Source organism: Euprymna scolopes, chromosome 19 (assembly GCF_053919585.1).
Source record: "Euprymna scolopes isolate OS-2025 chromosome 19, ASM5391958v1, whole genome shotgun sequence".
NCBI lineage: Eukaryota > Metazoa > Mollusca > Cephalopoda > Sepiida > Sepiolidae > Euprymna > Euprymna scolopes.
This window is the reverse complement of record NC_136500.1, coordinates 72764293-72790688: the sequence shown is the minus strand read 5'-3', so window position 1 is coordinate 72790688 and position 26396 is coordinate 72764293. Positions and strand designations below refer to the sequence as shown.

At 31.4% G+C, this 26396-nt stretch overlaps 1 protein-coding gene and 1 pseudogene across 16 annotated transcripts in view; both read right to left on the bottom strand.

Moving 5' to 3' along the window:
• Window positions 1–26396, bottom strand: part of LOC145303663 (protein still life, isoforms C/SIF type 2-like) — a 1026311-nt gene that overhangs the window by 48776 nt on the left and 951139 nt on the right. For all 16 annotated transcript variants that reach the window (XM_080145246.1, XM_080145250.1, XM_080145247.1 and 13 more), the window contains 3 exons: window positions 23429–23517; window positions 10880–11023; window positions 7425–7619 (listed from right to left, as the gene is read on the bottom strand). In XM_080145246.1, coding sequence (XP_080001372.1) covers window positions 7425–7619; window positions 10880–11023; window positions 23429–23517 — 428 coding nt within the window. The remainder of the gene's footprint in view (window positions 1–7424; window positions 7620–10879; window positions 11024–23428; window positions 23518–26396) is intronic.
• On the bottom strand, window positions 19993–20110 carry LOC145240616 (5S ribosomal RNA; annotated as a pseudogene).

The window sequence follows — 26396 nt, the reverse complement described above, 5'->3', positions numbered from 1 at the left end:
ATATAATTATTTCATGTATTCACATAAAATAATATTTTATGTATCGATTTTCAGTATTTGAACAGTGCTCAATATGTAAGCAGAACTAGGTAGCCATACACAGAACCTTGAAAAGCATATCAGTCTTCTTTAAAATCAACACCCTATAATAATAATAATAATATGAAGAAGAAGAAGAAGAAGTAGAATAAGTTATGAAAAATTAAGCTACACAAAATCTTCCAAGTTTCATCTCGATAAGGAATTGTTATCCTGACGATTCTCGATGGCAAGGGTTGGCAACCTACAGCCCGCATCGAGCCCACAAAAGTATTTTGACCAGCCCTTAAGCCTGATTACCAATGACTATTTTTAACATGAGACGAATTCAACAAAATGACTGCTGTTATCTTTCTCTGATTCACCAAACCAAATTTGAATACTATGAATGCAGAAATACAATCAAAACCCAATCACCTACATTTCTGTGTAAAAAAAATAAATAAATAAATAAATAAAAATAAAAAATAATTAAAAATAAACATAGAACAAAAACTGAGAGCTCATTTCACTGACTAACCGGCGACAGACAAGCAAGGACAGCTTCAAAAGTAACAATGCTGTCTCAGTAGGATTTCTATTTTGTTTCTTTAACAGTGACCACCTATTGCTTACCCTTACCATCTACCCTATGTAAGTTGCTGTAATCTTTCAATGGGTCCTGTGTTTATATTTTCAATAACAGTTTCAAACATGCACGTTATAATTTCATCTATTTTGCGTCGTCAGATGATTTTTTTTTTTTAAACTTTAAATCATTTTGACGTTCCTTGAGGAAAACTAATTTTTGTTAGGTGTTTTATTTTTAATTTTCGATTTTTTGTTTTTCTGATTTGTCAATGTTTTTGTTATGGTTTTAAATATTTATGTTGACAGAGGTCTGCATAAGTAAGTTTTTTAAATTTTTCATTAATGGCTTTCATCTGGCCCACGACCTGACATTATAACACTATTCAGCCCACCAGGTTGAATCAGTTGCTGATACCTGCTCTATGGAGATGAAACACAATAGATGCTGTGTAGCTTAATTGCCATGCATTTTCATAACTTACTATTCTTGAAGCTCCAATTTACCCTCGACATTTATATTTATATTTCTGTTTTCTCATGGATTACCAATGGATTTTCAAGAAACCCATTTCGGATTTTCCTGTTCTGGTTTTTACCATCTTTCTCATTGGATTTTTATCATATCCTTTTTCTCTCTTTTTTCCCGTTTCTTGCTTTCTCAATCTCCTTGAATCCCTATAATCTGTCTCAAACTGTTAAATGACTTTTTTTACGCAAATATGATAAACTTCATATTATTTGTTTCCTGTGATGCGTATCAAAATATTTTGTATATTTGGCAAACCTCTTCCTTCTGATGAGAAAAATTGCATTCTTTAAAACTCCATGGAATAAGGCTTTTCTTGTTTTATTTGTACTCCTTGTTGAATAATTAAAATTTTGTATACCTTCTTTATAGGTTTTATAAGATTTTTTGAAAATTTGAATAAATTTTCAATATCAAGATTTTTATTTTTTATTTTATATTTATTTATTAATGAAAAATCCACTGTTGCGAAACACTCGATAATAATATTGAGTGTTTCGCAAACAGTGGGTTTCCTATTATTATTCTGATCCATGCGTATAACCAACTGTTATCGAACATTTAAATGTCTTCTAGCCTTAATTTCCAACCTCTGAGAACGTGCCAGGAGTTAGCTCCTCCACCATGACACGAAAAAGAAAAAAAAAAAAAATATGTATTTCCGGAAGAAGAATATTTTACTATTTGAAAAAAAAAAAAAAAAAAAAAAAAAAAACTTTCGATTTAATTTTAATAAATAGAAATGGCTATTAAAATCAATTTTGCACTAGTCTGGTCTTTTCAACTGTTAAATTTTAAACATATATATATATATATATATATATATATATATATATATAGTTTGAATTTTAAAGAAGACATATGTTTTTCAACGTTCTGTGTATTCCTCAAAATCTCTAGAAAGATATCAAATTATCCCCATCATTATTAAGAGCTTATTTATTTGCCTCCTCACGAAGCCAAAGTTAGACAAAAGGTCAATTTTGAACATGGAGGGAAAATCTACCTACTCTTAAAGATTCATTCTGAATTGAGACAAAATAAAATTTGCCCCAGTTTAGAAGGATTTCTTCTTCACCAACCGAAAAGATAAAGTGTCATATCAGAACAGATACTACACTTTGCTCAATGCCAAAACGCCTAGGAAAAAAGTATATCACTTTCTTTTGATCCAGAATCAGCGAGTTTTCACAGACTCTGACTGCTAAAACAATGAATTCTTACCACCAAACTCCTTGGGAAACCAATACTAGATAATTATCGCATTTTTGTTGTTGTTGTCGTCAAAACAAACAAAAAGCTATTAATGAATTTTCATAATTTAAATGTTTGTTTCTTTTTAAATGTAGATGAAATTTTAATCTTTGTTCAAAAATATGTGACTTTGAATCAAAGAAAAAACTAAAACAAATAATAATGGCAGATTATTGAGTGACATTAAACGAGGAAAGAATTGCTAAGATCATTTGAACAAGAAATTGATTAAATAATAAAAATAAATAAATAAATATGGCAGATAATTATAATTATCACACTTGACACTGTCCTATATCTCTACAAAGCCATCATTCGCCCATGCATGGAATATCATTGCCACATATGGGCCGGTGCATGACTCGCTAGTCTCTCTCTATTAATCTCGCACTGTCAACCAAGCTCCAACCCCTGTCCCATCACTGCAATGTTGCATTTCTATGCCTGTTTTACAAATACTTTAATAGCATGTCCCCCCACAAACTCATAGCACTAGTAGCCCCCCCCCCCTCAACATAAATACCTCCGACTAGCAGCAAAACCCTATGATTTCACTCTGGAGGTCTCTCGATGCTGAAGAACTTTCCGCTCTGAAAGTTTCTTCTCACGAACTTCTAGAGTTTAAAATTCCCTCCCTGTTTTCTACTTCCTCAGCCGTACTAACATGAAGAAATTTAAATATGTGAACAGACATCTCGCTGCTCAAATCTCCACTTAGATTGCCCCTGTAGGCATGGTCCCTAATTCACAGTAGCCCCTTAGGTCTCGGTGGCAATTTGTCTTGTTTGGGGTGAATATGAGTTTTAAATAAATGAATAAATAATAATTGGTCTTTACATTTTTTTTTTTTTTTTTTTTAACTTATTCATTTTCTTGTTATACAGGGTGACCCCCAAAAAGACAAAAGTTAAATGGAGGCTATCTGGAGCATATGCTGTAGAACGGAGAAAAAAAGGCCAAAGACCCTAGTGTTTTGATGTGATGTTTTGAATATAATAAAATAGTTATGACCAAAGTTTCTTTCATTCGGACAAAACACTAAGAAACAGAGCCTAATTAGAGTTGGAGCCCGTTTTTTTTTTGGGGGGGGGGGTCACCCTGTATTTTATATGATAAATGATCGAAAATGTTACCTAAATTTGATTGGTTTGTAAACTTTTTAATGAAATAATTTTAAAATCTCACTAACCAATCAATTTTGTCATTTTTTTGTTTTCTGTCGTAATTTCAATTTACTTTATTTTACTCATGTGCTATCAAGAATTAATGACTGAACTTCTATTGCTTCTTGTGAATGAAATGACACTTTGCTTTGTAAAAAGTGCAAGAAAAACCCTTTCTACTTGACAGAACCAATAAGAAGTTGTGGCATTTCTACACTATCGGAACGAAATTTTGTAGTCGATAAATGGAGTTTTCATATTAAAAAAAACAAAAAAAACAATAGTTTCCACTGATTTTTTTTTTTTTTTGTCAATTTTAATAAGTTACAATCTTAGCTACCAAATTATGCAGTCGAAATTACCTGAATATTACTGAATTATTAAAAAACAAAACTTTAATCATGTTAGCAGGTGAAAACTTGTGGCTATCTTGTTTAAATTGAAACGGAAAATTACCTCCTTTTTGAACTCTCCTGTGTTTTACATAAGCAAATACAATCGTTTTCTTCAAATTCTATTTTCTATTTTCCATAATAATTTTCTACCTTATTGATTTTCGTAATTTTTGGATATAATCCTCTTAAAAATATGAGGAATACATAGATACCATTGTTTTCATGTGAAATTCATGATTATGATTTCCGAAATTTTTGTTCTGATAGTGTAGAAGCGCCGAAGTTGTAATTAGTCAAAGAAAAATATTAAGGATTCTGAATTTTTGAGATAATGACTGATAATTTGGATTATTTCAATTATTAAGATTACTGTTCTCATCTTGAGTGTTATTTTCACAACGTTTCGTCTCACGTTCTTCACATGCATCTCATCAAAATTTTGTCAAAAATAGATTTACGGTTCACAAAATTCATACTAGAATTGTTCACAATGACCTATGGCATAGTAGATGAAGTACTTGGTTAAATTTAGTCGTAAGTGACACTCTTTTGAAGGTTTAATCTTCAATGTGGGTGATACTAAGAATACAATTGTAAATTACTTAAGACTTCTATCCGGCCACGGCTGATGGAATGAGAGCACGCTACCCTTGTAGATTAAATAAAGGGTTCTGTTTGAACTTCCGTACAGATTCTCAAGTTCAATAAGATACACCCGAAGAAGGTTGGAGGTTACATCGGCTGAAACGTTTTGAAAAAAAAAAAAAAAATCCCAAAATGAGAGCATTGGCCTGAATAATCAAGAAAAGCAATGATTTCTTCAGTCAATTATACATTTTAATATCGTAAACAAAATAAGTAAAAGGTTTTGTTGCTATCATCTGGCAATAAAAGAGGAAAGTTCCGATGTATCCGTCCCAACTTTGATGCTTATTGCTTTGGATTTTTTTGAAAACGAATAAAGCAGAGGATTTGAAATAAATGGTAGCACATGTATGGCGAGTGTAGAATCCATAAAATGCAATCATCATGCAAGGATGAAGAAGACAAGACGAACAATGCGGCAGAATAAAGATGAATGCACAAAGCAATTCATTCGTTTCGAAATTGAATGGGGGGGGGGAAGAAAATGGCGGATTTTGTATAGATTTTGGCCGTTGCGCCCATTCACAGATCAAAGGTCAGCGGAAATGGATAAGAAGACAAAAGGGGCAGACAACAATTTGTTTGGCGAAACACAGCAGGGTCAGATGGGAGAGAGAAAACATAGATAAAAATGATATATCGTTTGCAAGTTATGAAAAAGAATTTTTACAATATTCACTTAGTATCTTACAAGCAAATGTGTGTGATTGGGGAAGGGGGGGAGTCATACATGGAATTATTTTTGATCTTAAACTTAATTTGTTCTTGGCGAAATAGGATATTTTTGCTGTTAAATTCTGAATTGAATGTATATAAGAAATCAAAATGAAATAATGTTGGAATATCGTGATTGTAATTAGGTGATGAAACAGATGTAATGGGAAAGATTCTTTATTTTCTATCTTTATGAAGTTAGGTCCATGTACTTGTATTTGTAGATTCACTCCTAAACTAATTAACCGATCTTTATGAATTTTGAAATACAGGGTGGAACGATAAAATCGTCGCCCTAGAAAAGGCTACGTGATTCCATTTGCGTTTGATGAAAACCGATTTTTTTTTTTGTTGCAGATCATCTACAAGTTGGCCAGTTGCATACAAATCCCAAGAGCGATAGGAACCTTCTATCATGTCTGAAAATGACACAATGTTCAACGAGCAGGATCGGAGGTGTGTCGCTGTACAACTCATGCTCTCTACCGATACAAGTTATGACAACAGGACCATTGTCAGCACCTTCAAAATGCATATTCAGACGGTTCAATGCTTGAGGGCACAGCTCAATGCATCGGACAATCCACGGTTATGGTCTTTGGTGTGGTTTCAAGTGAGGGCCACATCATGCCACCTCACATCTTTAAAATGAGCTTGAAAATCAACACCAAAGTGTACCTGGATGTGCTGAAGAGTGTGGTGATCCCCTAGTGTAATCAGGCTGACCCTGGGTGTCGCAGCAGGACTCAGCGTTGGCCCAAAAGTCCAAAGAGACCCAGGCTTGGCTTTAGAAGGAGTGCTATGACTTTGTACCCTTCTCTCACCTCCTACCCCGCTTGATTACTTTGTTTGGTCATACGTTGAGAACATTATCAACATGACCGCCTACAACACCAAAGCCAGCCTGATTGCCGACATCCACTGAGTATTCGCCAAGCTCCTGCTGGCGCTTGTGGAAAAGGCATGCCCCCATTCTGGATCTGTATCAAGGTGGTGATTGAGGCTAACATTGAATAGATGTCAGCTCTACTACATAATCAAGTTACCTGAATTGATTTTTTTCAATAAAAGTTTTAAAATAAAACTGCAGCGTTGTTTTCTTTAGGGTGACAATTTTATTGTTCTACTCGGCAAAAGGGGTTCAGATGTGGGCTATATTTAGTTTTATGAAAAGGAGGTATAAGTGGGACGGAATCCTTTTGGGTAAATTCAGATGCCTTTAATTTTTGTGAAATTTTAGCAATATTAAACATCAATTAATAAATATTCCCCAAAATTTCAATTTCTTTTTGGAGTTTTTTTTTTAAATGTTTCTAAGGGACATAAATATAGACCTTGCTTCCCATTTGAAAATTCAAATTTGCATTTAATCTGATTCATTTTCACAGAAATTTAGCAAGATTCCCTGAATTTCAACTTCATAAGATCCCTTAAGCCTTAATTTTTAGACATATTCTAGAATCAAAATCATGTAATCGATCTTAATCAAAATTAGAGTATGGTTTATAGACATAAGGTAAAGTATCATTATATCTTGATTTTAATCTTCGTAAGGGAACATAAAAGAGGTCCAAAACTGTTCTATAAGTGACATTTTTTTACCTGTTGTGGGATGTGTATTCTACTAGTTAAATATGTTATCGTAAAGTATCTTAAAAAAAGATATTATGATTATAAAAATGAATGCAAAAGATGTATAGTAATAAAGGATAACGTTGGTTTTAATGTTATGAAACTTTTGGTGTTTACAAAAAGGTTTTTAAACTGGGAAGAGCAATGATTTACTTTATTCTTTTCCCCAAAAATCCCATTGTTAAATTCTATTACGGAATAATCTCTGAAGAGAAGCAGGATTAAAAAGTAGAAATTGACAAAAAAGACATTAGCTATAAAAGAAAAGTAAAATGAGTATTTGGTTTGAAAAGTAATTCCTCAAATCCTTAATTAAAAGAAAAGGAAAAAAAACAAAAAACGAAAGACCGAAAGAACCCAATCAGCATAATTGAAAGGTATGAAAGAGACATGCCAAGTGCAGGCGGAAATAGGAAGGAAAAAGTTCCAGTGATTCTCAGCATCTTGTAGTGGTAGTAGTAGCAGTTGTTCTGTTATTGAACTTACCCGGAATTTTTTGGGGTCATCAAGAGTGAAGAAATCACCCCCGAGCTCAACAGCTTCCTCTAAACTTTGGAGAAACTGTTCCTGGAACTGGACTATCTCTTGGATGTTACCAAACAACTGCATTATCTCATCCGATGTCAAGAGTGTCTCTGCCTTCAGGGGATTTAAATATCGTTCGATTAGGACATTAAGATCCTGGAAAAAAAAAACGACATTAAAATGTTTCAGTTTAGAGTTATTAAATGCTAAATAGAAGAACATATACTTTTGGATGGTTTCTATGTTTTTACAATGGTGATAGTGCATCAAAAAATGAGCAGGTCCAGATCTGTTTTAGACTGCAGAATAGAAGAAAATATATGTCAGCTGTATTTTCTCATTCGTCTTGGATTACCTTTATGTTTTTACCATAACTACATCACAATAAGCAATAATGTTAAACATTAATAAAGAGGTATACATTAAAGTAGAAGAAAAAAAGCAGTTCAGGAGATATCAAAAAAGACAGCCGACAGTATATTTTCTTCTACTTTAATGTATACCTCTCTATTAATGTTTAACATTATTGTTTATTACCATATTTTACCATAACTACAGTGAATCCAAAAATAATAACAAATATGTCTGGAGGTCTTCACACAAGAAGGTTAGATCTGTTCCTAACTGCGGAATAGAAGAAATTATGCTATCAGCTATCTTTTTTATTGGTTATGGAATCGGTCAAAATCTAATCAGAATCTATTGCATTTACTTATATTACAAAATCATAGGGAAAAGTATGAATCTCTCACTCCAGCTACTGGTAACTTGGTTCAATTAATTAAACAATGCATATTTTGTTGACATTAAATAATACCCAAAATGGTTGCGTCTATTCTCAAACAAGAAATATGAGAAAGTATACTATTGAGTGTATTTTTCAACTCATGCTGGACTGCTTCGATGTGATTTTTTCAGAACGGTTTTAGATTAATTGAAAAGACCGATGATTTATTTTATTTTTCTTCTAAAAGAGTTACCATTGCTGAATTCTATTATTTCCGAAGAGAGGGGCATAATAAAAAAGTAGAAATTGATAAAGACTTTAACTATAAGTTGTTTTTATTATTAGTAGCAGTAGCAGTAGTAGTAGTAGTATACTATCAACTCTCTTTTTCGACTTGTCTTGATTTTTTTGTTGTTGTTGCTGCGATAACTGTAGCACAGATAACAAACATACCTAGAGCAAGAACTTCCCATCTGTGAAACATGTTACCATGTGACTGCTACCCAACAGACTGTAACATGGTTGTCTTCAAACCCAATGTCATCAAATACTAATCATAAACCGTTCTGATAAGTAATCAATCATTTTATTCTTTAGTTTCAATCCTCTGGTAATATTCTTCATCATTACAATAATTTCAGCACATCTAAAGTGTAGAGATCTATGTACAAGTAAGTCGGATTTGTTGCAGATTGCAAAACAGAAGAAAATATGCATCAGTTGTCTTTTTTGGGCGCACCCTCACTGCTTTTTATGGTTTTACCCTGACTACAGCATAGATATAAACAAAAAAAAAAAAAACCCTGTATAGTAGTCCATGTAAAATTTGGCAGGATCTGTTGTAGACTGCAGAATAGAAGATAGTACAGGGTGACCAAAAACAAAAAAAAAAACAGAGGACATTCAATTGGTTTTCTGAGCATTTTACAGTCAACGGAGAGAAAAAAAGGGCAAAGACCCCAGTGTTTTGATGTGATGTTTTGAATATAATAAACTAGTTATGACCAAAGTTTCATTTCATTCAAACAAAATACTAAGAAACGGGGCCTAATTAAAGTTGGAGCCCGTTTTTTTTTGGGGGGGGGGTCACCCTGTATATGTCCGCTGTATTTTCTGGATCCTCTTGCACTGCTTTTATGTTCTTAGCAACTTTAATCAGGTACTTAAATGGATGACCATTTTGAAATACTAGATGCTGTATGTAAAATATGGGTCTAGTTGTCTTGCAATATGCAAACTAGTGCTAATCTACATGCACAGGAAACATAACTGTGACGTCTGTTGTGATTTTTCACTGAATAAACATTGACTGGCGATAACAGCTCAGTCAGCATTCAAAAATCCTTTCAAATCACTTTATAAGTTCTTCCTTGGATGCTGACAAACTAAGTTTATAAGAAACGCATCCCATCAATGTCACCAATCGTATAAAAATGCAATGTTCTACTAGTATTCTGTTTAATTTTAGATTTTTTGAGCTATTATCAAGGGTCTCAATGCAATGATTATGACAGTTATATATATATATTTTTTTTTCATTCTAACTGAACAGAAAGGATACTCTTTTTATTTTGGACCAAAAAATGCTTTATAATAAGTTAAAAATACAAAATTATACAATGTAGATAAAAGCGTAACTTATCTTGCCTTTGGTAACATTTATTTGTTTTTCCCTCTCTTTTTAAGTGTATGTTTAACTGTGGTTAACTCTGTTAACTTTTTATATTTAAGTCCAATAATAATATTAAAAAAAGCAAAAAAAGAATAAAGCAGTCTTTTGACCCATTCGTAGGTACTGATCTAGAACTTGATCCAAGGCTGTGTCGATATCTTCAGGCATTTCATGATAAACAGCTGAAAAAAGCCGATGCAAATACTGCTAGACGAGAAATTCAAAACGCTAAAAACAAAACTTTAACTCAATAAGATAAGACTTACTGTAAGTTTAATTATATGAAAGATTTTTTTCAAAAAATGTATATTAAAAAAAATATTTTAAACAAATATTTCAAAGACAAAAACATGGAAACAACTATAAACGAAACTCAAATGTTTTTTTTCTTTTAATGGAAAGTATCTAAAAAATATATTTTTTTTTTTGTAAGAAAAGTTTCAATAAAATAAGATTTTTTTTTTTCTTTTGTAATGACGAAACCTTTTTTGTTCGCAAAAATAACTTGTATTGAAAAAATTATTTTGTTCGCAAAAATAACTAGTATTGAAAAAAAAAATTTTTTCTAGAAAAATATCAGAAAAATTATTTTTGCCTGTAAACGAAAACATCATCTCCTGACAGCTGATTGCTGATTGGCTAATCACGTTCGCTTTGCTGGACACTTTTTTTCAGCAGTTTACCATAAATTACCGGTAAGTGTTAAAATGCAACCTTGGATCAGGTTTTAGATCAGTCTTAGCTTGTGTATGTCTTAATTTGGTCTAATGGATACCCTCGCTTACTATGGAATGAACTTTGCTGAATTCAAATCCTATTAGACCTATTGTAGTCATTTATGCACCAATGCTCATAGGGAAGGCATGAATCTGCAATTTCCCCTTCAGATGTGAGAAAAATTGCGACTTGTGTTCACTTAAATTGTATGCAATACATCGTTTGCATTAGGTATTATTTTGGTATTAAGTATCCCCAAAAAGGTTTGATACACCATAGAAAAAGGACATTGTTTTTTACCTTCACATAGGCACGCTCTGTTTCCAAGAGTTCCATGATGACCTTCCTTAACTTCTGTGCTTCAGACAATGGCCTGGAAGGCGCATCTCCAAACTGGTAAGGTTCATTGGGATTTCGACACATTGCTGTCACTTGTTCAGTATTCTACAAGACAAATGAAATAACAATTTTAGAAATATTAAATAACATCAACCTGTAACAAAAATGAAACCTTTTTTATTATTAATACAGTTAACAAGATTTTTTAAATACTATTAAAATATAGTAATGTATTCACAAAATTAAATTCACCATAATGCATTTGTTTCTTTGTAAATAAGTCAGCCATTTTAGTTTGTTTATTTATAATAATAAAAAAAAGAAGAATGCAATTCTCTACCTGCATAAGAACCAAGTACGTCCAAGGATGGAATACTGTTGCCACATCTGAGCAGGAGCTGCTAGAAAGACCTTATTCTGCTTTGACATAGATCAAATTAGACTTCACAGCCTAGTGGGGAGGGGATGCCCTTTTCTTTTCCCTGCAGTCTCTTTCCCACAGAAGAGGCGTTGCGAGCTTGTCTATGATTTATCGTTATTTTCATGGCAGGTGCTCGTCTGAGCTTCAATCTATGGGCCCTTCGTCACCAAACTTTCATAAAACACACTCATCTAGTTGAAACCAGTATCAATAATTTCCTCCCCCTCATTATCTGTGCCTAAACCTAAAAGTAGAATCAATGAACAAAACTTCTTTCTAAGAACTGCACGCCTGTGGAACTCTTTTCCATTTCCCGCTTTCCAGCTGACTACAATATGGTTGTCTTCAAGTCCAATGTAAACAAGTTCTTGATGAGCCGTCCCCTTAAGTAATCCAATTTACCAAATGTCCACTACTAACGATTACTACGATACTGTCCCATTGACTAATGTATACTTATTAACTTTTATCTTTGAGTGACTTCCGGGCCTTGATAAATGGTAACTCCTTTGTAAAAAAAAAAAATAAATAAAAAAATAACTCTGTGACCCTTGAAAAAATAATGTGTAAAGTTACATAGAGGTAAGAAATGGAGACACAAGACGTGGTCATGAAATTTTATTATTATAGCAATAACTATAGCTGGCTGCCCCGACATTGTCTAGTTATAAAATAGACTTAAATATGATATTTTAATTTATGAAGATTACTCTATTGGTTATTATATTGTACCCAATATATAGTAGTGATGATTTGGGTGCCATCAGCTAGAATCGAAACCGAAGGATGCAACTTTCCAATGTTCTTCGTTATCATCTGAGCTAAATTCACATGCATATCAAAACTTTAAAAATTAACGTAGTTAAACGTATAAATATATTTTTGCATGGAATATACACGTTTACACTTGGAAAATTCCTTTTTTTTTTTTTTTTTTTCAAATTTGACCCCTTAGTAGCTATTTTTATTAGCTAAAAAACAAATCAGATTTGTTCCAAAGGTCCGAATCCTCAATATATCAAGTTTCAAGTCTGTAGATCAAAAATTGACAGTAGCTTGATAACGACTATTCTGCACACATATAGACAAGGTCATATATATATATATATATATATATATATATATATATATATATATATATATATATATACATTATGTTCTATATTTTATAGATGGAATTAGACCTGGAGTCTAAAGAGCAGAGTCTATTTTAATGTATTAATAAATGTATTAATACTTTTAAAAGAACATTGCCCACAGTACTGTAGATATATATTAAGCTCAATAGGTATATGTATTCTAGAGCTATATTAATATTGAGTAAAACGATTCGTAATTTTGAATTATCAATCAGTTTCAAAAGGAAAAACAAACAAAATCAAAAGTTGATTTTGTTTGTTTTTCCTTCTGAAACTGATAATTCACAATTATTTTACTCATATATATATATATATATATATATATATGTATATATGCTAGCTGGAAGCCCGGTGTTTCCTGGTCGTAGAATATACTTAAACATGATATTTTAATTTATGAAGATTGCATATGTATTATTATAAAAACAATCCTCTATTGAATATTATATATTACGAGGAATAATTTGCCCAGTGGACTAATTCGCAAAAAAAAAAATGTTAAAACTAATAATAATGATAATGTCGTTCATCAAATTCCGTCTGTGTTTGTTTACAATATCACGTCAGCTGATATTTGCGCTTGGCAATCTTAAATATAGTCTTTCTTCTTTTATAGATAAAAAAAATAATTTTTACAGGGGAATATTTTATGTTACACCGGCCAAGATTACATCGGTGTAACATAAAATGCTTACCTATAAAAATTCTTTTTTTATCTATAAGAGAAGAAAGACTATTTTTAAGGTAGGATTTTTCGATTTTCGAAACTTATCAGATGAATTTCTGTATAAAATATATCTAAGAACACTACCAAACCTATAACTTAGCTTTGTGTGAAATTTGCAAAAGACAGGCTCAGCCATTTCGGAATCTATGAGGAAGGAACTCACACACATACACACAAAGTGATTCCTATATAATATATATATAATAGATAATAATATAGATAGATAGATAAGTAGGCAAAGTAAAATTATGATTGATGTTGGGGAGGATGGCTTACATTTTACGAAATAAATGATTGCTACCATCTTTTTTTTTTAAAATAGGATATTAAAAGTTTCATTTTTTTTACATTGCATTTGTGATTTCAAATATTCAATATTAAATTTACAAAAAAAATAATTATCAAATATAAATTTATTTTAACCCCAGAAAATGAAAATTATTAAAAGGGTGCCTATATAAAATATTACTAGCATTCCACCCGGCATTTCCCGGTTGTACAATATGCTTAAATATGATTTTTTAATTCATGCAGATTTCGTATTTATTATTATAAAGCAAATTCTCCATATATTATTATATTGTACCCAATATATAATTTGTTGTACAGGTTCGAATCCCCTATACATCAAATTTCAGGTCTGTAGACCAAAAATTGACAGAGTAGTTTGATGGAGCCCGTTTAAAAAAAAAACACAAAGTCACTTATATATGTATATATATATATATATATATTCTACAAAATTTTGAACTTAATTCATATATATATATATATATATATATATATATATATATATATATATATTTTTTTTTTCCTTTTCTATCTTTTATTTTTTCTCTAGTGTCTTTGCCCCCTCCCACCTCCCTCTCTATCCTTTACTTTCACTCTCCTGGCTTTTTATATCCATATATAAAAACAATATATTACCTTTTTATTTTAACTTGAATCATCTGATGATATAGACGGAAAATCTTTCACGTCTATTGAAACAATCGAGGTTGAAACCATGAAAAACATATTCAGCTCAACTAACGTATTGAGCACTCTTTATTCTTTTTTTTTTTTACCAAATATACCTTTTAATATATATATATAATATGCTGATGATTGCGTAAGCATGAAATACTAGTGTATGAAGGTATAAAAGAATAATTATTATTTGATTATAATTATCAAGCCTCTTTAAGAATATTTAAGGATGGGCACTGTCTTGGAAGTACAAACTAAGAGGCAGTCAACTAACGTTTATACAAAGTTTATAACTTCTTGTTGTTAGAACACTCTTATTGTCATCCCTGCACTGATGATTGTGTTATCATGAAACACTAACGTATAAAAAATAATCATTATCTAATTATAATTAGTGTATGTATATATATATATATATATATATATATATATATATATATATATATATATACTTCAGAATAAAATTATCTAAGAATCAACTGGTATGGAAACCTGTGATTATAAGTCTTACAAAATATTACTGGCAGTAATATTCTATAAGTACTATCCCATCTAAATAAGAATTGCTCGATATACCAAATAGAGCAAATAAATCAAATTTTAGTCATTCAATAAATTAAAAAATTTATGACGTGAAATGGTTAAATTTCAAATCAAAAGATTTTTATTATTCTATGTAAGACAAAGAATACATTTGAAATATTATAATTCCTTATCCTATAGGATTTCGATGTCTACCATCTCTTCAGAGGAGAAAATATTAGCAAATAACTAGACCACCCGTGACCCGTTGGGTCAGTACGTTATATTAGCTATGGAATTCATGTATGAGCGTGACACTTGTGGCATAAAGAAAATAGTTTTTTTTTACATAACAGAAGCATTTCTATGAAAGTATATTAAAATGAAAAAAGAATATAGATAGATTTCTATGAGTCGTTCTGTTTATTATAATTGTTATTTTTTTTTAAATTACAGTTACTGAATTATAAGTGGTTGGTCATACTTATAGGTAAATATGCACTGAACAGGTATCATAATCCTTATTATAGTTAAATTCAAATTTTGATATATCATCTTTTAAATGAAATTGTTAGTTGAAAGTACAGAATAATAAAAAAAACACTTTCCACATGTTAATAATGGCTTTTTAAATAGAAAATGAAAATAAAATGTAACTTTTTTCATTTAATTTAAGCAAACATTCAGTACCCATTGTGTAAAAGAAAACACTATTTAATGTAATAGAAATGTGTGCATTTACCGATTCAGCTTTCCGTTTGGAAATGTAAGCAGACGACTTTAAAAAACATGGGAAGAAGAAAAAGAAATTTTTTTGTAATAACGCCCTCTAGTAAAAAGGTCTGCATTAGTTAAGGGGGATAACTCTATCCAGTTTTACATCGCTGTCTTTTTCTCTCTCTCACACATACACGTAACTATTTCTCGCGTACGGAACGAAAACAGAGGGAGTAGGAGTGTTGAAATCTATTAGAGGGAAAGTGAGAGGTGTTTTCTTTCCATAAATTGTATAGGGTAATATTTCATATTATTAATAGATTCATAGATAAATAGATTTTATAATATATATTATAATTATCTATGAATCTATGTATTATTTGTATATATAAATAACTATTTGATCAAATTAAATGAAATTGTTTGTATTAAAAGCGATATAAAAATTCCGGAATTGGAATAACGGATTGAAGACGTTGCTATTTACGCATGCGCAACCGGATGTTGAAAACCGGAAATCTGATTGCAAACATACAAGATCCATAGACTTTTAGTATTATATATATTATAATGGGTTAACCATTTCACGTCATAAATTTTAAAATTTATTGAATGACTAAAATTTTATATATATATATATATATATATATATGTATATATCATTATTATTATTTAGACTGCTATTTTCAGAATGTTTGGAACAATGTAACTTCCGAAACAGTGTGAGAATAATTAAAATGAGAATAGTAGTCTAAATAATTCAAATAATATAAATTATCAATCCTCATCTAAAAAAAAAAATTCTGAAACTTATGGTGAAAAACATTTCATGTTTGTATCAGAAAGTCGATATTTGTTGCGTGTTTTTATTTAAGGTTTGATAGACAACATAAAACGAGACTAGAAGTGACACTTAATCAGTAGATTCAGGTTGGGTGTTGTTGTTTATGCATGGGTAAGCAAGGGGGCCAGATACTGCACAAATCGTTCGAATTCTCATGTAATAGCAGTTTATGGGAAGAAGAAAACAAAGTAGTACACTTTATCGGTTTAGTTGTTTCGTTTTACGACACATCGACCCTTTTTGAATTATTTAATTCCTAATTCGGTAATTTTGATAGAAAGGTTTATGTTTCAAGTTCTTTATGGCTTCAAATATTTATCCATGATGTTTGGTTTGGTTGTTTTGTAAAGGAAAATTTTTGTTTTTGCAAAACATGATAAAGTTTTCCAAAGGAAGGGGGAAAAAATATATATACATACACAATACTTTTTATTAATTAATTTTATTTATAAAACAATTAACCAGGGACACGGTAGAACATATATATATATATATATATATATATATATATATATATATACACACATATATGTGTGTGTGTGTGTGTGTGTGTGTGTATGTCGATAACTACAAATATATTTTTAGCCCCCTCTTTCAGTAGAGCACTGTCGTAAATAATCTCACCCGCTACTTAATTGGCTGAAAAATGCGAGGCTCGCTGTTTGTTTATAAGTAAGCCGTTTGAGCACTATAAAAGTGGTGGACGAATGTTTGTTTAAAATAGACATTTGGCGAGGTTATTTGCGGGCACCGTTCCCGTGGGTCGATCGGTAGAACTGCCGATTATCAACGCGATGGTTTCTAGGCGCTAGTCTAGTGGCACTGATGAGTGGTGATACAACTAAACAGGACTGTATGTCAATGACTACATATATACATATATATATATATATGTCACTTTGTGTGTGTGTGAGTTCCTTCGTTATAGGTTCCGAAACGTCTGAGCCTATCTTTTGCAAATTTCACACAAAGCTAATTTATATGTTTAGTAGTGTTTTTTAGATATGTTTTGTACAGAAATTCATCCGATGAAAATCGAAAAGATCCGATCTTAAAAATAGCTTTTCTCTCTTATAGATAAAAAAAAGAATACTTTTTACAGGGGAATATTTTACGTTACACTGGCCAAGGGACATAATAAAATCTTAGTAAATCATTTCTTCTTAAAAAAAAAAAAATATTATAATCTGGAAATATAGTTTAGTGGTAAAGCATTCGATTACAGATCGAATGATTCCCTGTTCAAGCCCGGGTATATCTCACCATTTTATTTTATATTTTCTTATTAATGAGTTCAAGTTACGATGAAAGAATCATTTATTCGTTTGCATATTTTAAAACTAAACATTAATCAGACGCGACTTTTCCATGGAATTCATCGTCAAGCCCAAATATCAGCTGACATGATATTGTAAACAAACACAGACGGAATTTGATAAACGACATTATCATCATTATTATTGTTTCTTTTTTATTTTTTGGCAAATTAGTTCACCGGGCAAATTATTCCTTGTAATCTATAATGTAAATCTAACCTGTTTCTTTAAATGTATGTATGCATGTATGTATATATGTATGTATGTATATGTATTGTGTCAGGTCCTGTCATATACTACTGGTACCATGTAACCCAGTACTACCTGCCTCATGGTCGGGTCACCGGCGACTAAACTGGTTCCCCCACCAGACTTGTTTGGTGAGGAGGGCGGCTAGTCTCCCTGGAGGATTAAAAACAAGACCTTCCAAAGGGCGAATGAACTCTTTTTCTGGGTCAACGGCCAACTAGCACCGTGTATATTTGTGTGTGTGTATATGCGTATTGGAGTGGAGAGGGCTCCCGTAAGCCGTGGTGAAGGCAACCTTTCTAGGAGAAGCAAATCTCTGATTTAAAAAACCATAAAGCGGGAGACCAGTACCCGCATTAAGCTGGTCTGCAGTTTAATTTGTTGCTGGCTATCTTGCTCTTGCTTGTTGCTGGATCTCAACATTTTGAACCGAGAGAGAGACTTAGCTGTCGTACAAAGCTAAGACTCTGTAATATCATCTTTGTATAGATACTCCCTCAGGCATTTGGGCTCATGGATTTTAAATGTCTGAGGGAGTGGCACTCGTCTGACAAGACGTTGCAATCATCATCATGTATATGTATATCTGCCTAAAACTTTTGACAGAGGTGACAGATTCTCACGCGATTAATGTCGTTTTGAAGCTCTACCCTTTGGACGACAAATATCAAAAAATTGTCTAAAAACATTAATTCTTTCACCCTCAACTGGGCACTTTTCTACAGAGAGGGGGGCGCTTTTTTTCCGATATTTTCGAAAGTCATCCCCTCTTTTCGGTTGGCTAGCCTTAATTTAAACCTACGTTGCTTCCGGTTTGGCGATGGATGCAACAGCAAAGACGTCACTTTTTTTCACGTTCTTTTCCTCCTTCGTGATATGGGTTCAAACCTATCTACTACTACTTTTTTTTTTTGCTCAACACACAATTCCAAACACCCGGGCAACGTCTGGCACCCAGGCTAATATATAATAATCAATAGAGGATTGATTTTATAATAATTCATACGCAACCTTCATAAATTAAAATACCATGTTTAAGTGTATTGTATGACCGGGCAACGCAGCACTGCCAGTTAGTATATATATATATATATATACATACATACATAAAAATTATTAAAAGTAACAGAATTCATAATTATTATTTCTTCAATCTTTCTAATAATCTTTTTGGCGTTTTGTTGTTTTATTTTATGGCCTATCAATCCTTTTCGGGTTAGTGAATGCCTAATCCAATAATTTTAGTCAAAGTTTTTATACCTCAAGTTCTTTATATTTTCAAATATTTATTCATACTGTTTGGTTTGGTTATTTTGGAGAAGAAAATTTTTATTTTGTTTCTGCAGAACATGATAAAGTCTTGCAAAGGAAGAGAGAAAAAATTAACGCCAATGTTTGGTGCATTTTAGATCAGGAAATCGGTATCTTCAGACAGCCTGATTTGGTAGCACCAAACATTTTATCAGAATTTTTTGGGGATGGTGGGTTACCAAATATTTTTCTTCAATATTTTCAAATACTGTCTTCAACATCCGTGTTTATTTTTACCACAATGTTTAAGCCAATGTGTTCCCTGACTTGTAGATTCTAAGAACTCGGTTTGCTACCACAACTACAAAAAACTCTCCTTTCTCCCTCCGTGTGCCTAACGTCAAAGGGAATTTCTGTTTTGCTTTTTTTCCTTGTTTTTTTTTTCAACAAAATCTATAGGACTTGTAACAAGAGTCTCTTCCCTGTAATATGGTCGTCTTCAAATCCAAATGTCAACAAACACTTGTTATAAACTGCCCTCACAAGTAATCACATTTTGTTCATTCCATTCATTATCTCCAATCATCTCATAATATTTTTCATCATTCAATTCTATTTTATTAGCGAATTAATCCTAGAGTGACTTAATAGGAGTTGATTAGAATGAAAAAATAACATCAAAATAACAAGTTCATTGGATTTAAGTACAAATGAAACATAAACTTGTACAATATGCAAATCGATGCCTCCATTCAGTCACAAGAGACAATGGACACCCCTCGTAAGGGTAGGTACACGTGTAATTGTGAGGCAAGGGTTGCGCAATCTCTAACCACACCGTTCCTGAATCGGCTCTGCTTGAATCCAGTGGCAAAGAGAAGTCCAGGACGACTGGAAACAATGCCAAGATAAGCAGAAAGCAATACAGCAGCTGGAATTCCCAAATGGTCACCCATCTTAGTACTGATCAGGCTCAACGTTGCTTAACTTCGGTGATCTAACAGGAACCGGTGTTTCAACGTGATTATGCAATATGCAAATAATCAATACATTGAAGGAGACAAATATCGTTAGGTGAATAACATATCTGAAGAAGACCAGAGGGTGCACGGGTTGAAATACAGGGTGTTCCAAAAGTCTTGGCTACATTTCAAGGTTAATGGATAAATTGAGTGAGAAAGAATCTGATGACTTCATTTTCTAACAGGATGGGTCACCACTACACTGGAACCTCAGGGTAGACAGTTTCTGAACACAACACTGCCAGACAGATGGATTGGACGATCTGGGCAAGATGATCACGATCTCATGCCCTGGCCTCCCAGATCTCTAGATCTCACACCCTGTGATTTTCTTTTTTTTTTTTGTGGGGATTTGTGAAAGGACTGGCCGTGGTGCTTCCCATTCCAAGAGACGTGGAGGAGCTGAAGGCCCGAATAACAGAAGCTGTTGCAACCATTGACAACGCAATGCTGGGATATGTTTGGCCAGGAATTGGACTGTCAACTTGATGTGTGTCATGTGACCAGTGGTGCTCACACTGAACATCTTTGGAAATTCCATGAAAAACTTGAGATTTCAAGCTTTCTGAATCTACCAGATGTGTTTTTATATTCTTAGTAGTTCTCGAGAGATTCAATGTCAAAATGTGCGCAAGACTTTTGGAATGCCCTGCATAGTAAATAAATAATTAACAACGAAAACAATCATCTAAAGCAGGGGTTCTCAACCGGGGTCCACATGGACCCTAGGGGTCCGTGGAATATTTCTGGGGGTCCACAGGTAAAGAACTATTATCACTCTAATTTAGATTATTATTATAACTTATCATTATTATCATAATTATTATAGTTGGTGTAGAATACTTTATTTGCATTAAATTAGTTTTCATTTAAAAATAAATCTTAATTATATAATATTTCTTTGATTATTAAAACCTCAAAATTTATATGAGTGAAAAATAGAAGATTGTCTTATGACCAATAGTTATGAAGGGGTCCACCAAGATAAAAAGAAGGGAAAAGGGGTCCATGAGTAAAAAAAGGTTGAGAACCACTGATCTAAAGCGATGCAACTAAAATAACATATTTCAATAATGTTGCTTCTTTTAAAACATTCATTTATTAGCAACTAATGATTCCTACCCAGCATTACTGGAAATATTTTTATATTTATTTTTGTTTTAATGTTTCGTTTTTCTTTCCTTTTTTTTTTTTTAACTGTTATTTTGTTATTTGCAATTTTCCCCTTTTTTAATATGATTTTGAAAGTTAATTTTGGTGCTTGCTAAGATAGAGTTGACAGATCGACTTTTTTTTTCACTGTATTGTTTAAAGCACCTTAATTGTTTTGTAGAAAATAGTAATATATCCAAATATTACGAAAATTCATAGAGTAGAACAACTGCTATAGTGTTTTTCATCAAAATAGTATATCGTCAGCCATTAAAGTTGCGAAAACGAAGATAAGTATGTCCCTTGTATTTGCAATCTTCAAGCTGTTCGTATTCAGACTTGTCGAACAATTTTTATTTCGTTTTTAGCCAGAAAACAAAAAGCTGCAAGGAATCAAAATTGAAAAATTGGAACTTGGTCAGCGTAAGTTGACTTAATGTGTATCCTCTATGCATGCGTAAATATACACTTATAGGCTTATGTTTTGTTTTTATTCTAGCTGATGGCACCCAAGTAATTCTTTTAAACTTTTGAAATTACTATGATATATATTGGGTACAATATAATAATCAATAGAGAATTTACTCTATATTAAGAAATGCGAAATCTGCATAAATTAAAATATCATATTTAAGCGTATTTTTTTATTGGAGAGCCTGCTAGTCTCGATTTCTGAAATTATAGGATGTAAAAATTTGAATCTTATTAAACATGACTTTCTATTCGACAGCTTAAATGCTTGCAAATTATTTTCAATTTTCGAAAGTTCATGGAATAATTTATTCATTTTTTTTTTTTTTTAACTAATAATAAAAAAGAATGTTAAAACTTTTGACAATGATAGGTTTACAAAAAACTGAAATGCATTGTGGTGGATTTCATTTTGTAATTTAATTATTATTTTTTAAAGTTATTTTTTTGGTAATTTACACTACTGAATTAATTTTTTTAATAGAAATATCTCCAGACGAGACATGAATCCACTTTATGGAAGGAGTTAAAAATAAAAATTGAACTACTTCAAGTTTAAAAACTAGCCAACGATAAGTGTTAGCTGAACAGATTCCGACCCAGAAAACAGCAATTCTTCCTCCTTTGTCAGACATATTGTTCATGGAATGCGAGGAGTTAAGGACAAAATAAAGGAAGCGATAGTTTTATTTCAGTAAATATTTGATTAATATTAAATTTTTTAAAAAGATATAACGTATAATTCATGTAGGAGCAAGAAACGTATACACAAACGCACGAGTAGATAAAATTTACATTAAAAAAAAGGACATAAATTTTAGTTGTAATGTCTCGTTTACTTAATACCAAGTTTTTTTTTTTTTTGCTATTCTTGCTTGAAAATATGTTTCCATCATTTGAAATAAAAATTGGAGGTGTGTGTATACCGTATATAGTCATGTAATGGCCTTTAAAACTACTTTTTCACCTTAGAACCAAAAGACCCTTGAAGTTGTCATAAACCGTCGCCATAAGTAATGAAATGCTGTTCATTCTATTGGTCATATTCAGTCCTCTCATAATATTCTTCATCATGAAACGGAAAATTCACCCATCTCATTAACCATTATGTGAGTAGCTTTTGGTGTTTTGGTAACTGATTAGTAAAAAAAAAAAAAAATGTAAAACGCAAGTTCCAAAAAGTAAAAAAAAAAAAAAAAATTAAACAAAGGGTGCTTATTCAGAATTGTACTTATGGCGGTAATTAAAAGTAAAGAAAATACAAAAAAAAAAAAAAAAATGTCTGTATGATGTACGTAGCAGAAACGGAATAAAGATGCAATCTAGGAAATCAAATTTTACGACTAAGCAAGCAGTAGGGTTTTCGTCGACCAAGATAAAATCCGGTGAAATAAATAAGGGGGAGATAATTTAATTGCCGAGATTAAAATCAGCATTATGTTCAATAGATTTTTTTTTTTTTTTTAATATTACGGATGGGCACTATTTTTATTTTATTAATCTTTGTTTTTAAATTTTAGGTGAATATAAGTTTTAAAAGGTCATCCATATCTGTGTGTGTGTGTGTGTGTGTGTGTGTGTGTGTGTGTGTGTGTGTGTGTGTGTGTGTGCTTGAATAGATTATTGATTATAAAGTAAGAGATATGCGCCCCCGTTCTCGGAAAAAAAACCGATAGATAAATAAGAACAGGCAAACTGATGTATTCTTACCTTTAAGAGTACATCGATCTCCTTTGGTGATAGCTTTGGTGGCAGAGGTGATTTTCGTGGCGACAAAGTGCCTTGTCTTGAGTCCCGACCTGGTAAAAGAAAATGTAAAAAGTCACTCTGCAATTCAGCCGCCATCGTCGTTTAAAATATACAGAGAAAAATAAAAGTTTCTTTTCATGAGTTGGTTGTTGGTTGTGCACCCAACTGGATCTGATTGAATGATCTAAAACTGCTGAAAAGCCAAAAGTCATGACAATCAACTCATTCTTCTCTCTTTCTGTCTTTATTTTCTTTTCCACACATTTCAGAGTCGCATTTTTATCGGACGGAAACTGGAAAGTCAAATAGACTTCGAAACGATAACAATAAGTTTCTTTCTTATAATAGAAGGAAGTGATTACACTGGGGAATGTATTTTCTGTTGAATTTTTTTTTTTTTTTTTTACTAACTTAAATTTTAACTTTTAATAATAATCCAAATAATGACCCCAGTTTTTTTGTGTCCCATCATTTTTTTTTTCTTACCCTATGAGATAAAGTTAGATTTTGTCAAAAACATAAAATATTGAATTTAACAATTTTGTACTTATTTTATAGAAAGTTTATATTTTTTTTTTACATGTAATGAGAAAATAAAATTAAACATCGCATGACGAATTTTTTAAAACTTTATTTTTTTTTTAATAATAATAATGTGTCATGTTATTACTATACATGAAGGAATGAAATGTTTATGTAAACGAGATAACTCCTATGCTAACCTTCAAGTTAAAATAAAAGTTATCTAACTTATATTATTTGAGTTATGCTTAGAAATGAAAGCAATGCTTTCAAATGACATGTCTGCCACCTGTAGCATTACAGTAAAACAACAGTGTAAGTAGTTGTTCCACAACAAACTTTGTAACATAGTAAAACAATTGTAAATGATGAACGGACTATTATTTGAAGTTTCTGAATTTTTTTGATGAGGATTGGTTATTCATATTATTTGGATTCATCAGACTACTGATCTCATCTTGAGTGTGATTTTTCACAATGTTTCGGTCAATGTAACCTCCGACCTTCTTCAGGTGTATCTTGTTGAACTCGCAAGGACCCGTGGCGCAGTGGTTAGAGTACTTGGAAAATCAATTGTGAAAAATGATATTCTCCTGAAGGTTAAAGGTTCAATCCTCAGTGTGGGCGACCAAAAAATACAATTATGAATTAATCATGGCTGACGGAACAAGAGCATGCTACCCCTGTGAAATAAATAAAGGATTCCGCTTGAAATTCCATCCAAATTCACGAATTCAACAGAAACATTTCCGAGTTCGACAAGATGCACCTGAAGACGGTCGGAGGTTACATCGACCAAAACATTGTGAAAATCACACTCAAGATGAGAACAGTAGTCCGATGAATCCAAATAATATGATACTATTATTTAGTGAAAATAATATGAGACTATTATTTAGTGAAAAAAATATGAGACTATTATTTAGTGAAAATAATATGAGACTATTATTTAGTGAAAAAAATATGAGACTATTATTTAGTGAAAATAATATGAGACTATTATTTAGTGAAAATAATATGAGACTATTATTTAGTGAAAATAATATGAGACTATTATTTAGTGAAAATAATATGAGACTATTATTTAGTGAAAATAATATGAGACTATTATTTAGTGAAAATAATATGATACTATTATTTAGTGAAAATAATATGAGACTATTATTTAGTGAAAATAATATGAGACTATTATTTAGTGAAAATAATATGAGACTATTATTTAGTGAAAATAATATGAGACTATTATTTAGTGAAAATAATATGAGACCATTATTTAGTGAAAATAATATGAGACTATTATTTAGTGAAAATAATATGAGACTATTATTTAGTGAAAATAATATGAGACTATTATTTAGTGAAAATAATATGAGACTATTATTTAGTGAAAATAATATGAGACTATTATTTAGTGAAAATAATATGAGACTATTATTTAGTGAAAATAATATGAGACTATTATTTAGTGAAAATAATATGAGACTATTATTTAGTGAAAATAATATGAGACTATTATTTAGTGAAAATAATATGAGACTATTATTTAGTGAAAAAAAAAAAAAACTGCTGAAATAGATGAAGTAACAAAGGATTTTTGAATGACGTCAGCTGATTTTTACTTTTTAAGTCATAATTGAAAACTGTGTCTATTTTATTAATTCTCCCTCCAAAATAAGTGATGAAGAAATGAAGCATAGTAAATTTTTATTGCAAATAACATGGTACAACAATGATAAATAAAAATTAGCTAGACATAATTAACTACCGATTTGTGAGATGCATTGTTATTTAGGTCTAACTTTGAAGATACAACGAACTTATATATTAGTTGAATTTTTGGCTGTTTATTTGTTCAGACTATGCCTAGGGTTTGGGCGGTAGACCTCAGTAGCCATATATGGGCTGAAACAACATTATCGAAGCTATTTAGATAACTATATTTCATTTTGATGAAAGAGGGGTACAACATTATTGTGAGGGCAGCAATTCAGCATTTGTATCGGACATCCATAAAATGGAAAAATGCATTGCTTTGTAATATATGTACACACACACACACATATACTAGTAGGGACACCTGGCCTTGCTCGGTTGTAAAGTACACTTAAATGTAAAATTGTAATTTATGTAGATTTCATATATATATATATATATATTATAATGTAAATTCTCTATCGATTATTATATTGTACCCAATATAAAGTAGTGATTTCAAAAGTATATATATATATGACTTGAGTGTCATTAGCTAGAATCGAAACCGATGAAGACTTATAAAGGATTCTTAGTAAAATTATTTATTACAAAATTTAAGCAAGCAAGGACGCCCCGACGGCTCACAGAGTTTTATAGTTATTATTAAGGTATATATATATATATATATATATATATATATATATATATATAT